This window comes from Pteropus alecto, unplaced genomic scaffold (genome assembly GCF_000325575.1).
Source record: "Pteropus alecto unplaced genomic scaffold, ASM32557v1 scaffold160, whole genome shotgun sequence".
NCBI lineage: Eukaryota > Metazoa > Chordata > Mammalia > Chiroptera > Pteropodidae > Pteropus > Pteropus alecto.
In genome coordinates, this window is record NW_006429864.1 from 1,556,075 (window position 1) to 1,569,759 (window position 13,685).

General features: G+C 57.3%; 2 protein-coding genes across 2 annotated transcripts in view; both read right to left on the reverse strand.

Moving 5' to 3' along the window:
* Positions 1–809: 809 nt before the first annotated feature.
* Positions 810–7,029, reverse strand: ISYNA1 (inositol-3-phosphate synthase 1). Its single transcript, XM_025043999.1, has 12 exons — positions 6,891–7,029; positions 3,916–6,664; positions 3,687–3,815; positions 3,418–3,579; positions 2,996–3,128; positions 2,711–2,904; positions 2,313–2,462; positions 2,017–2,232; positions 1,742–1,906; positions 1,543–1,656; positions 1,250–1,467; positions 810–1,115 (listed from the first exon to the last, which is right to left on the reverse strand). The coding sequence occupies exons 3-12, from the start codon at positions 3,804–3,806 to the stop codon at positions 917–919; spliced, it is 1,671 nt and encodes a 556-aa protein (XP_024899767.1). The 5' UTR covers positions 3,807–3,815; positions 3,916–6,664; positions 6,891–7,029; the 3' UTR covers positions 810–916.
* Positions 7,030–7,163: 134 nt separating this feature from the next.
* Positions 7,164–13,685, reverse strand: part of ELL (elongation factor for RNA polymerase II) — a 56,621-nt gene continuing 50,099 nt past the window's right edge. The window contains exons 9-12 of the mRNA XM_006904311.3: positions 11,228–11,294; positions 10,812–10,983; positions 9,817–9,861; positions 7,164–9,201 (exon numbers count right to left, since the gene is read on the reverse strand). Of these exons, the coding sequence (XP_006904373.1) occupies positions 9,085–9,201; positions 9,817–9,861; positions 10,812–10,983; positions 11,228–11,294 (401 nt within the window). The 3' untranslated portion in view covers positions 7,164–9,084. The remainder of the gene's footprint in view (positions 9,202–9,816; positions 9,862–10,811; positions 10,984–11,227; positions 11,295–13,685) is intronic.

Below are 13,685 nucleotides of genomic sequence, written 5' to 3' on the forward strand. Positions count from 1 at the left end.
GGCGGCCGCGGCATTCTTCCCCTTCCCTCCCCTCTCCTGCCCTGGTTTCACTAGCCCCACCACTATCCTGCCCCGACTCTGGGACCCATGCTCCAGGGTGGCCTCACCTCCCTAACTTTGATACCTGCTCCCTCCCCTTCTCTCCACCTCCTCCCAGACCCATCTGTTTTTTTGGGGGGTGGGGGGGTTGGTCCCAGCCTAGGGCAGAGCTGAGCCCGCCCTGCGTGCCACCCCCCCATTTCTCTGCAGTACTCGCCTGGGATGACCATGAGCGTGTGATGGGGCAGCAGCCCGTTGCTCACTGCCGGCCTCGGCCTCTATCCAGTGTCCCTGTCAGGGGGCTTGGGTGGTCTGCAGGGCAGGGTCTGAGGTCACACCTCAGGCAACTGGACTCCTGGTCAAGGCTTGGAGGCCCCGCATTAAGGACTCTCATTTTATAAAAAACACAAGGACCTCAGAGGCTCTTTCCTGTATGGGTTCTTCCCTCATTTCTATTTTGTTCTGGGGACTCCTGCGGGGGAGGGGAATCTCCTTTCTCCTGGACAACCGGGATAGTCGCCATTAATAAATGTAACTTGTTTTGGTTTTTGGTATTGTCTCACATTTCTTCAAATTTGGCTTGTAGCCACACCCTCCACCCTGGGTCTCAGCCTCATCTTCAGGGCTGGGATTAGGCAAAAGCCCCAGGGGTTCTGGAAGGTCCCTGAGGGTTGGGACAAGAGTTACGAAGGGTAGGTTGAGTCTACCAGGTGAAAAACTACTGGGTGGTTAGGGTTAGGTGAAAGGCATCAAGAACCCACAGGTGTGCCTAACAGTGGTGATGGCTTTATTGTTTGAGGGTAGGGGTCTGAAAGAGTGGGTGGGTCCTGAGGGATAATGGGGGCAGGAGTTGTAGGGAGCCAGTGTGGCCACCACCTCAGGTGGTGGGTGTCAGGGGTGCCTCAGCCTGCGAGTGCCCATTGGTGTCACTGGTATAGCCGTTTGGGGCTGCTGGCGCTGGTTTCTTGCAAGACACAGGGCAAGCAGCAGCCACGTGCCCGACCCACTTGAGCCCTGGGCGCTCCATCTTGTGCTCCAGAAACATGTGGTTCTGTGGCGGAAGCCCCAAACAGGCCCTGGGGGGACAGGTCAGGGCTCAGGGAAAGACCCCATGGCCAGTGCCCTGGCAGCCTCCAATTCCTAAGCCCCATGCACAGCCCCCGTTGAGTGGGCATAAGGCCAAGGGGTAAGGATCCCTGGGGGGGCACACCTGAGGATATTCTCAATGCAGCTGCGCTGGCGGAAGAGAGCATTGACTACTGGACTGCCTGGTGGCACAAGTGGCGCCTTGAAGAGGAAGCCGAGCAGTGACAGCACGGGATGGAAGCCCTGTGGCTCTGGGTCGGCATCAGTGCAGAAGCTTATGCGCTGGCACAGCTCCGTCAGCAGCGCCAGGTCCAGCATGATGGGCGCGGCCAGGAGTGAGTCCTGCAGGGCCAGCGGGTCAGGCGATGGTGGGACAGAAAAGGGGGGCCCCCACTCCTGCCCCCAAGCGCCCCACACCTCGCAGGTGTTGTGCAACACCAGTGTGTTAGTGCCACCCAGCATCAGCTCCGACGTGTACTCATCAAGCGCACGCTTGCTGTCGCCCACATATGGCACATACTTGATGACCACCTAGGGGATGGCACAGAGTCACATGAGTCTGCCCTCCTCTGCAGGTTGCTCCCTCCCTGGATCCCTGTTCCTGTGCCCCACGCACACAGTGGTTGGGCTCCTCGCCGGGTGCATAAAGCACCGGGTTGCTCTGCACCATGTCGTCCACCACGCTGCTCTTGGACACTTCCTTGGAGCGGAACTGTGGCGGCGCTGACAAGTTCCGCCCGTCATTGTTGCCCAGGTGGTTGTAGCTCACAATGGACATGGTCTGCGGGAACATGGGGCCTCACGGATGCTGCAGGCCCCACAACACAAGCCAGGCTCGGGTTCAACCCCCCACCCTGCCCTGAGCCACATACCGCCCCCAGGCCCACGCACCTTTAGGCCAGAGCCGATAAGGAAGTCTACAAGCACTGACTTGACCTTGGTCTGACCTGACTTGAAATCGTCTCCGCCCACAAAGACTCGGCGCTGCCAAGCAAGCTCGAGCACTCCCGGCACCAGGGTGTTCTGCGGCGACCCATTGAGGAAGGCGCAGCCCTCCAAGATGCTGGCCACAGCGAAGAGCGTGGAGGGCGACACCTCCAGGCCCAGCTGTGGGCACAGGTGGACAGTAAGCAGAGGGATTCCTTTGGGGCTGGCCCTGACCCGGCTCCACCTCGGAGCACACCTACCTGGATAGTACGCAGCAGGTTCTCAGCGGTGTCATTGAGGCCTGGAACCAATTCGCAGAAGCGTTCTGTGTTCGCCGTCCATAGCACAATGATTTTGTCCAGCCCCTCGCGGGACCGGAAGTCACAGATGTCCTTGCGGATCTGCTCCAGCTAAGGGAGGGGAGGCGGGGTGGTGGGGGGGTGGGAGGTTGTACAAGCACCCTGACCTGTGGAGGCCTGGGCTACTCAGCTCTCCAGATGCAAACAGGGACCCTCAGGATGGGAGTATGGGTACAAAAAGGGGACAACGCAGGGGTATGTGGGGAACAGGTGGCAGGGGGAGGGGCAAACGGCAGTGGGAATAAGTGCTAGGCGAGAAAGAATTATGAAGGGGGGCCGGGGGAGGGGGCACGCCACACCTGCTGCGCGCGCGTGCCAGGAATGAGGTTGTCAGCACGCGTGCTCTGGTTAGCTGCGATGAACTCTGGGATGTAGACCGAGGGCCGCGGGCGCAGGGCCTCCATGTGCGGCCACAGCTGCTCCTGCAGCCCCCAATCCAGCACCTGCGCGCGCCGCATCGCCTCAGCCAGGTTCAGTGACGATATGTCCCAGCCTGGGGTAGACCCTCAGGCTCAGCCCCGTTCAGCAGCTGTCCCCTCCAGGGACCGCCTCCCACCCCACTCCGGGTCCAGGGCTCCGCCCACCGTCGAACACGAGGTCGTCGGGGGACACCATGGGCAGCAGCGCGTGGAAGGGCACGAACACCTCCTGGCCCTTAGTGTCCAGGCCCAGGCTAACGGTGCCCACTTGGGTCAGTGAGCCGTAGTAGTTGGCCTCCTGGGGATGTTGGGGGACAGAGTGACAATGAGGGTGGTCGTGGAGTGGAAGGGCCCCACCCCGCTGTGGGAGGCCTCAGCTCCAAGCTCCTAGCTCCAAGACAGGGCTGAAGCCACTTTCCCGCCTGAGGTCCCTTCCGGGAGCTTGCCCCACCTTAGGCTCCACCCCCGTGAAACCGCTCCCTGAGGACCCAACCTCGCAGACTCCGCCCCCTCATGTATGGACTCCAGCAGAGACCTTGCTTCTCAGTGCTCCGCGCGACACCCCCCACCCGCTCCCCCCTGCCCACCTTGCGACCGGTGCGCGTGGGCCAGGACAGGCGCAGCCGGTTGGCCAGCACCGCAGCAGTAAGCGTGGAGCCGTTGTTGCCGCCCCAGCCGACGAGCATGACCCCAAGCCGGGGCACCTGCCGGGCGGTCCGGAAGGTGAAACGCGTGGATGTGGGCTGCACCTAGGGGCGGGCGGCACGGTGAGCCTGGGGCTGCAGACGTTGGGCAATCCCATCTTCTCCTGGCTCCCTGGGTCCCCCAGCCCCCGACCCCCTGGTCCCTTGCTCACCTTCAGGACACCCCCCTCGCGGCTCACGCTTGTCGTCCGGTACTCGTATTGTGCCTCGATGGCCTCGGGGCTGTAGACCACATCTGGGCTCTCGACCACAAACTTGGTTGCAGCCTCCATCGCGGCGAGCTGGGTGCGTGGGGTTGGCAGGTCAGCGGGGACAAAAGAGGAGCCAGGCCAAGCCGACTTCCATTTCTTGGACACCTACCGCGCCCGGGGCCCCACTTACCGGCGCGGAGTCGGTTCGAACAGGCGAGCTGCTATCGCTCCGGGGGCCGGAACTCCAGAGAAAAGAGCCACGGCCCCGCCCTTGCTCCGCCTCCTGCTACGCTTGCGCTTGGGGGAGGGGATCCGGAGGAGCGGCGCACCGGCCTTGGACTCGGGTTCGAGGCGTTCGAGGCCGTTCAGCGCAGGACCCACGGGCTATCGCGTGCCTGCCCCACCAAGCGCGCCCCGGCATACACGTGGCCTAGACCCCGGACGGTACACGGAGCGCGTGGATTCACTTCGCACCACAGCCCGTTAAAGCGCGTGGCCTCTTATTCCCTTTTCACAAAAGAGGACAGTAAGGCTGAAAGTGAGTGTCAGGCTCCAGACACAGGACAGGAGGTGGAACTTAGCAGGGTGGCTGGGCCTACAATGGTAGGTCTCCTGTGCTTAAATACTGCAGGGGAAACCAGTCAGAGGACTGAGCTAGGACTTGCACCCTAAAGTCAGATGCTCCTCCAGCCCAAACTGCTTCTCCCTCTCACTTCTAGCACCCACCAGGCATTCTGACCTCCTGACAGGGCTCACATGGCGGGGTCCTGGGAGGACTCCGTTCTCTGTAGCAGGAGGGCTTGCAGAGCCAGGTGAGGGGGGATGTTAAGTGGTGAGGGGAGAGGAGATGGGCAAGGCCCAGGCAGCCATCTAGGGAGAAGCTAGGCCTGCACAGCACTGCTCCCTGCTATCACCCAGTGATAAGGGAGCGTGGGAACTCAGAGGGCGGGGGTGGTTCGCCCAGGAACTTTCCAAAACAAGCAGCCTCCTTTGGCTGGAAAATTTCCACCACTGGCGTGGGCCCAAAAGGTGGATCATTGGGAACTTTTTGCAGGAAACATGGGCAGGGCCCAGCCTTGCTGTGTGTGTTTTGAGAGGGAGGGCGGTGCTCCAAGACTGGCCCCAGGCTTTGCTGTCTTGGGGCCCCAGTGTGAGGGAGTTGGTAGTAGACTGGAGCACACCCAGCTAGAGGAAACTCAGGGAGGGCTGTCTGGAGGATGTGGCTGCTGGAAGGGGTCTAAAGACATCTCTTATCTGGGGGAGTGGGTTCAGGAGCAGATAAAAAGGCAGCTGCGGAGGGGAAGTGGTAGAATGAACTAGGGCAGACCCTAAGGGCTGGGGACAGGGAATATGGTATAAGTATTTGGGTTTTGTCCTAGTACCTGGGTAGAGATTGAGTTTCAACACCAAGGCCAGTGATTTATTCGAGGTGCTGGGAGGGTGGCACACCTGGAGGGGGTATGGAAGCCCTGTGCCAGTCACCACACTCTGCCCTCTGCACCTTCTCCCTTTGGCTGTGGAAGTATTTTCCTAAGCAGCGTGAGCCATTCCAGCAAATTACCAAACCTAAGAGGGGGTCATCAGAACCCCCAAATTATAGCCAGTATTTTCCTAAGCAGCATGAGCCATTCTAGCAAATTACCAAACCTAAGAGGGGGTCATCAGAACCCCCAATTTATTGTTCAGAAGTATGGTTGGCTGGGGACTTGTGGCTGGTATCTGAAGTGAGGGGCAGTCTTGTAGGACAGAACAGCTTAACCTGTGGGGGGTGATACCAGCACTGGGAACTAAACTGTTGGATGTCTACTTGGTGTTGGATCAGAGGGTCATAGAAGGAGCTAGCACCTCCAGGCCACAAATGACATCACGGGAATGTGTGCAGAGAGAGGATAAAGGCCCCAAGATGCAGCCTTGGAGAACCCCAGCATTCCCAGGCAGCATGTGAGAGGTGCCAGCAGGAGGATGGTGGGCTAGGTAGGCTCCATGGAAGGGCAGTGCTGGGGACAGCTGCAAAGGACTATTCCTAGCAGTCAGTTGGCGATGTAAAGCGACTGCAGAGAATGTGCAATATGGGGTGAGTGTGCTGTTTGGGGCAGCTGGTAACTGGAGACCACTGTCCCCACCAGACTGCAGGCTCCTAAGAGCAAGGGCAGAACGGTCTTGATTACTGCTGAGTGCCAGTGCCCAAGGAAGCTGGCTACACAAGAGGGGCTGCGGGATCTGGGTATTGGTGGGAGGAAAATCAAGGACATTATCCAGCAAGTGGTAGCCCCAAGCCCCTTGGCCACAGCATAGGTCGTGAGAAAGAAAATCCTTTAAGGCCCCCAGGGGGCTGGACTCATGGCTTCCTCTGCTCAGGAAGGATGGTCAGAGAACTGCTTGCGGCTGCTTGCCTGCACTGAAGAGGTGGTGGCCAGGGTGGCGCCAAACAGCATAGGGGGCTGCAAGCAAGGCTGGTGGAGCGGGGGCAGGTGAGGCTGAGGCATGACAGGAGGCAGGTGTCAGCCTGGGCTCTCGGGTGTAGGGAGAGTGATGTTATCCCCTGGAAAAATGTTGTAGCCAGGCCAGCAGGGATTGGGGGGTACATTCTGCCCTGCCAGGCCTGTGTGACCTCACATCCCGCTCCCCTTGGATTCCTGGGCTGCCTTAGAACTCGGGCCAAGGCCACTGGCCTAGGGGCCGCCAGGAAGGCTGAGGCCCACAGCCCTGACCCCTGGACTCTGTTAATCCTAGTCTTATTCTTTATCTGTTTTTCCTTCCCCAAATAAATGCCCACCCCCATCCTGTCCTTGGAGGCCAGGCCCTCTGCCTGCAGCTCCTCACCTGGAACACAAGACAAGGACGGCCATCTCCACTGGCATCCTGGGCCTGTGGAGCTCCACTGGGTCTCAGCGTCCCCTTCCCCATCAGAGGCACAGGGGATGCCCCAGCGTGCTGTCCTAGAAGGAAAGAACAATAAAGTTACTACTGTTTTCATTAGTTGCAGCTCATTTCTCGAAATAAGGACACTTCCTCACCCCAAGTGGTGCTGCTGGAAGTGGGGGGACACCACTGCTTGTCTCAGCCCACCCCATCCATACTGCAGTAGCAAGGTACACTGCCCTGCTCATACACCCACTGTGGCTCCCCACCGCCCCCACCTCCCCAGTTTCTGCTTATTCCTACCTGTGACCAGGCAGTCTTGGCCTTCTGCCCTGGCACCTGCAGGGCCCACCACCTCAGTTAGGTCAGCTTCCACATGCCAGCCTCATTCCTGGGCACCTCAGTCAGGTCAGCTTCCACATGCCAGCCTCATTCAAGGCTTTGTCAGGATGCCTTCTCTGCCAGGTCCCAGCCCCTGCTCATCACCCTGGTCTGACCTTGGCCCACCCCCACACAGGACCAGGGCTCCTGGGCTATGACAGACACACACGCACCCACGCAGCCAGGGCCGCTGGATTCGGTTCAGTGAAATTTATTGTAGGTTGAAAAAAATCAGCATTTATCTGTTTAGTGTACAAAAGAGACACTAGATCTTTTAAGAAAATATTAGGAAACTGAAGACGTGGATGCCTTTCAATTGTAACATTTTGGCAAAAGTGAAAAGTTCTTGTAAACACCAACTCCATGGCTCAAAAAAGTTTTTCTCCACAGTACAATATTAAAAAGAAAAAAAAAAAACAATATCAATAAGTTAAGACCATATTTAATCAGCTAGAACTTTTGTCCATCAACCCCCAAAGCACAAAACTTTTCTTAGCTTCATAATTCCTTAAAAGGAGAGGAAGAAAAAAAACAAAAAGGAAATTCAACTGAGAGTGCCTTGAACTGATTCCCAGGGCAGAGGGCCGGGGTCTCCTTAAATGATCCTATGTCACCAGTCTGCCTGCTCATGTGCACAGTTGTCTGCACAACTCGGGGACCAGGGGCTGCTCAGCCCTTGTCCACTGTCCCAAATGAGAAATAACACAACTGCTAGTGAAACATGAAGGATGAGCTTCCTTGGTGCTCGGGCACCTCGGGGCTCATGGAAGAGACTGGGGGGTGGGCACAGTGCAGGCATTCATGAGGGGCCTGATCTTTGGGAAGCCATCAGGAGATACCCCATGGCTTAGACACACAGACATGTCTCGGCACTGCTGCTCTCCCTGTGGGGCTGCAGCTCACAGTCACCCCCCACTCCACTGAATGTGGCCCTGATTCTGAGCACCCACTTCGGACCCCACCACACCCTGGCAGGGACACACATGGACACACACACAAATGCACACGCACATACACACACACAGCCCCCGACACTCTGGGGGACACTATACTAGGCACGGCAACTAAGCAGCAATTGGGATATCCATGCAGCCCATGCCCCCAGAGCAGGTGGACCGGGTGCCTTTTCTGAGCTCGCTCTTGGGGAGCCCCTTGACTCCACCAATCCCCAGCCCCTCCCTGAGTGCAATCCCCAAGGTGGCTCTAAGACAACCCCAGAACCCACAAGAGGACTGAGGGTGGAGCAAGGTCTCAACAGTACGACATGAAAAGCAGCAGCAAAGGGGAAATTGAGACCACAGAATAAAGTCCAGCACTGTTGCTGCAGAGTGAGCTTGTAGCACAGAGAACCCCAGTGTCCCCAACAGCTGAGAGCCTGAAATAGTGGGTAGGCCCGGGGGCTCCAGCAGCTGCTCTGGGGGCCAGCTGGAGTTCTTGAAATAGACCTAGGGGGTTGAGCTGCCCTGCACACCCCCTCAGAGAGAGCCCACCCTTGCTTGGGCCTGGAGAACCTGGATGGCCTGGCTGGGCACTTGGCCAGAGCCCAGCATGGGAGACGTGACCAAGGCTGGTCTCCCACCCAAACTTCCCAATGGCATCTGTAATACTGCAGAAAGGACACAGGGCAGTGTCTAGACCCTGGGCATCTAAGGAGGGGAGGCACAGGTTTAGAAAAAAGATGCTTTCTCTGTCATATAAAAATAGACTCAAGTCTCATGAGCAGTAGCTAAAAGTGGCTGTCTTCGTATAAAACTAGAAAAAGCAGACAGGCCGGCCAAGTGTTCTGACAAGAGGAAGCTGAAGCCCCTCAGACTGTGGTTGGTGAGGAGCTGGGCTTCCTGGGGAGCCTGTCCTGAGTGGGGGCTGCTCAGGAGGTATGGGGGCTGGGGAGTAGGACGTCCTGCTTGGATCTGTGACCTATGGGTGCCAAATCTACAGGGAGTCCCCTGAAAGCCGGCACTGCTGGTTCATCTGCTGGCTCAGATGAACGTGTCTTCTTCGTGTTTATTTTGTTAAATAAATCTTTCTCCCGTTTTCAGCTCCCCCCGCCCCCAGCTTTCCCGCCATCCAGAAGGGTCAGTCCAGGGATGGGGACCTCCTTCTCTTCGGCCTGGGGCTAGGGCCAAGCCTGCAGCTGCCGCTGGTCATATTCAGCGATGAGCCTCTTGATGTGGGCCAGCTTGCTGTGCAGGTACTCACAGCGGTGCTTTTCCTGGCTGTAGTTGGTGTTGGTCTGCAACAGAGTGGTGGGGTGAGCTACATTCTGCGGCCACTGGTATGGAGCGTGGCTGGAATGGGCACTGCCCTATGTGAAGGTGCTAGCCTACTGGCTGCCTCAGGCTCCCGCCACTCCTGCCTACAGGCCAGTGCCCACCAGGCAATGACAAGGACCACTTCTCTGTCTTGGGCTAGAGTCCTAGGCTGGCATCATTCCCAAGCCCCAGGCCCTGCCCTGAGAAATAGGGTTGTGGCCAGGTAAAGAGTCAGATGTGAGATTGGCATGAAGCCGCCAGGATGGTCTGGGGCCTAGCTGACAGGGGACCACTTGGCACGCAAGGCACACATATGGTGAACCCACAGCTAGTAGCCTTTAGGAACGAGAGCTAACATTGCTTTGACTGGACATTAGCCAGGAGCCACCTCATAGGAGACTTTCAGGTACCCCAAAGACAGGGCTCAGAGCCCATGAAGCTGGGTGTCCCTCCCAGACTAACAGCTAAGGGTGGGAACTTCACTTCCTCTCCTTGACTTTGGGGGCTGCACCACCAAGCAGTGGGACAGCTGAGGGGTGCTGGGGTGCCCAGAGAGGGGCTGCTCCCCACCACTCCACAGCTGGGTGGAGACTCACCTTTTTGATTTTGCGATATTCCTGCAAAATCTGTCCACGAGTAGTCTGGAGGAAAACAAAAACAAAGAAAACAATGCCCTCACTTGTGAGAAGCTCCAATGAAGCAAGGTGCTCTCCAATAACCTGTGACCTGTGGATCACCACATACCTGGGGACAATAACCTCTGGGTGGCCCTGCAGGGAGCTGACCAAAGTACAGAGGAAGGGCAGCAGACTATGAGGAGGAAGCTAGACCAGGGGGCAAGGTGTAGGGGCCCAGCCTCAAGGACAAGTCGGTAGTGGGAGGGGGCAAAAAGCATGCAGATGGTCTCCTTCCCTTGTACCTCAGTTGGCCTGTCCACTGTTCAAGGCTATGTACAGAGGCCCCTGACCACCTGGGATTGCAGGGGGAGGCTGGGGCATGTCTATATGCTGGCAGGGAGGAAGGAGGATAGGTATATCCTTAGGGCTTGTGTGTTTCAGACTCTCAGAACCCTCATCGCTCCTCCAATCACGATCCATCTCCTCTGGAAACCAAAGTGGCCTCCGCCAAGGAGATAGACCCTGACCCCTGATTAATTAGGTCTGGCCCTGCAGTCTAGTGATCAGACGAAAGGTGGATCAAGAAGGAGGCTGGTGTCTGAGGGCTGGTGACCAAGGCCCTCCTACATGGTCCTACATGGGGGCCTAGGGAGCCTGTGTGCTGTAGGCCAGAGGACAAGGGACTCCTAGTATGGGTGGAGATTCCACAGGGACCCTCCATCCCCTCTCACCTCCCGCCGTGGCTCTGAAAGCACAGCTGGGCCATGGATACAGTGTGGCCTGGCCCTGTCCCTCTTGGCCAGGGGCTGAGGTCCTGTGATGTGAGTAGCAGGGTACCAACAAGGGGTGGCTACCTGTCAGGCTACTAGGGGGTGAAATATTGGAACAGCCCCTCCTCACCAGGGAGAGCAGAGGCTAGACTGTGAGAAACAAACCTGTCTCCCTCATGGTGAGGTGTGAGCAGGGGGCCCTACCTCATACTCCTCGGAGCCCTGGGAGAGTTGCCGGAGCTGGGCGTCCAGCTGAGTGAAGCGCCGTGTGATCTGCTCAATGCGGGAGTGCAGGTCGCGGTACTCGCTGTACTCAGCATTGAAATCGTTCTTGTAGCTCTGACGCTGCTCCGAAGAGGAGATGGTGGCATATTTTCTGGAAACAGGAGAGAGGCCGGCAGGGCTCAGGGTCACTGTGGAGGCTAGAGTGCCCGTGGCTGCATGGTTGATCCCACCTTAGGGAGGGCCTGACCCAAGCAGGAGCTTGGCCTAGAACAGGATGGGTGTTTGCAACTGGCTCACAGGGACTTGGCTTAGAACTGCTGCTGCTGAGTGCAGGGCGGGGAGGGGGCAGCAGGGGCAAGGCCCTGGGAGAGGAGGGGCCTCAAGTTAGTACTCACAGCAAGTAGTCAGGCGTCTCCGAGGTTGACGTGGGGATGCTTGAGCTGTTGCAGGTCCCGTTTAAACCTACAAAGAACAAAAGAGATCTGCAAAAGGTTCACACTTGGTTGTCTGAAGGACACAGAGAGACAGGTAAGCACCACTCAGGGGCCCCCGCTGGGTCCAGGGGAATCGAGGCCTTTCTATGATGTGTGCTATGTCTCTGAACAACAGCCCCTTAAATGCTAAGTACCCAGATAGCACCGCAGGCATGTGTTCAGCATGTAGCTGAAAGGATAGGTCAGAGCCAAAGCCTGAGCAATCCAACCAGAGCTTGACCTGTCCAGAGGCTTTGCTGCTTCTGCTGACTGTACATAAAAGGCCACTACACTGAAGCGACCCCATCTAACCAAGTCCTTGTGGTGTTCGGCTTCTGGCCTTGAAGAACAGAGAGAGTAGGCCCAGGGGAAACATTGCACCTGCCAGAATCTCTACCTGCTAATGGGAATTGGTGGTCTGAGTTCCACCTGTTGTTCCTGCTCTTCTCACTGGTCAAGGGATTTTGGGACCTGTAGGGCAGCCCCAGAACAGGGCTGGGTTGGAGTCTCAAAGGGATACATTCCAGGCTGTCCTTGTGGTGGGGTTCAAGGACACGGGGCCAAGGCCTGCCCAGATCATACTCAACTGAAAACTACAAACTAGTGTTTTCTACTCCTCCCTCCCAGCTTCTTCCAGATGGCTTTTCCCAACATAGAAGCGGTTTTATTTTGTAGCATATCCTCAGTGAGGGGGCAGCCCCCTAGCCCATCACGTTTGCCAAGCCCTCTCTAGTTTCACACTTAGGTTGCAGCATCTGGGTGTAAGGCTGTCCTGCACTGTGGGGTTCCCACCAGTGGATGGAGCACAACCCCTCCCGAACCTGGGTGTGTTGTCTTTAATGAGGTTGTGGTCTCCCTGGGCTGAAGCCCATTGAACACGTATGTGAGGGTTTAGTCCATGTATCCCATGATACATGCCCAGCACAAGGCAGGTCTCCTGGGATGTTCTGTGTTGAGGCACAGGGTTGGATCAATCTGGCACTCAAGACACCTTTGGGGTCTGCCCTGTGACAAACCTCTGAGGCCCCTGCTCCTGCTAAAGCACTCTGCACAGCCATCACTTGGCCTCCCCTGCACCAGCCAAGTGGTTTCTGCCATGGGGCCTCAGGCTCACTGGCAATACCCACTATGGCTGCTCCTCTCCCCCAACTCCATCTGTCCCCTTCATAGCCCCCCATCACTCCACTAGCTTCTCCTGTGCCTCTCAAGGGCAAGGGATATAGGGATGCATTTTTGAGTTCAAGCTGCAGGCCCCAGAGTGCCGTCCCACTCTGCTCATAGGGGTCAGTGGGCCTGAGCTGAGCCCAAACCCCCGTGCCAGCCTGCCGAGAAAGGCACCCTGAGGCCACAAGAGTGGTCTACAGCCTAAATAAGAGGTGGGGAAAGGGGCAGCACAGGACTCAAGAGTAGCCTGCAGTATAGGATGATAAAGATGGGGGTGGGAGGCTTGGGAGGTAAGAGTTGGAGCTATGGGACTAGGGCTGGCTGAACAGAGCCACCTGTCTCACAGGTGGAGGCCACCACACCTATCACGGACAGAGGCGATCAATGGGGAGGGCTGGGACAGCAAGGCCAGACTAGGAGACAGTGCCATGCAGAAGTGTGAGTTAAACAGATGTAAGAAGCTTCCTCAGGTGCTGGCCTGGAAGCTTCCCCAGTGAGTGTGGAGGAGGGGCCTGTGCCAGAGAACAATGCCATTGTTAAAAGAGGTGGGTGGTTCCCACTTATATTTGCCTGCATGCTCAGAGTGCAGCACACTCCCCAGAAAGAGCTGCAGAGCAGCACAGGGTGAGGAAGGCTCTGGGTGGGCTCTGAGGAGCTTTGCTATTGTTATCATTTGAGCTGCCTTCACAATGTAGGTTAAAACGCAGATTATGGAACTCCACCACACTTTTCCTCCTCCCGGAGGTGTCTACTCTTTGATAATGCCTGATTCTACAACTCATTTGCTCACCTCAGCTTGGGGACTGGGGACAAGCTGCCAGACAAGGCAGACTTGCATCAGACAGAATGTGAGCCCTATGCATCACGAGGCCAGCTTGGGCTGCACCTTCCTGGCCCATGTTCAACTTTCCCAGGACCCTGCCAGGGGAACAAGGGTCTCACTTGTACTGTTTGGGATAGAACATGCTGCCCAGCCAGGTTGCTCAGGGCCTGTCTCCCAAGGCGAGATGGGATCAAAGAAGTAACTCAGGGAACCAGGCCACTTTCTCCCAATCTGCCTGCTAGATGCTGGGAAGCCCAGTGGAACAGCAGGGCTGAGAGAAACCCAGAGGACTGATCATCTGTGTCCACCAGGACCTGCTCTCCAACCACAGGGAGGGGCTGGCACAGCCTTTCTGGAGGGTAGCTCCTTAAAAAGCCTTAAGGAGAAGGCAGC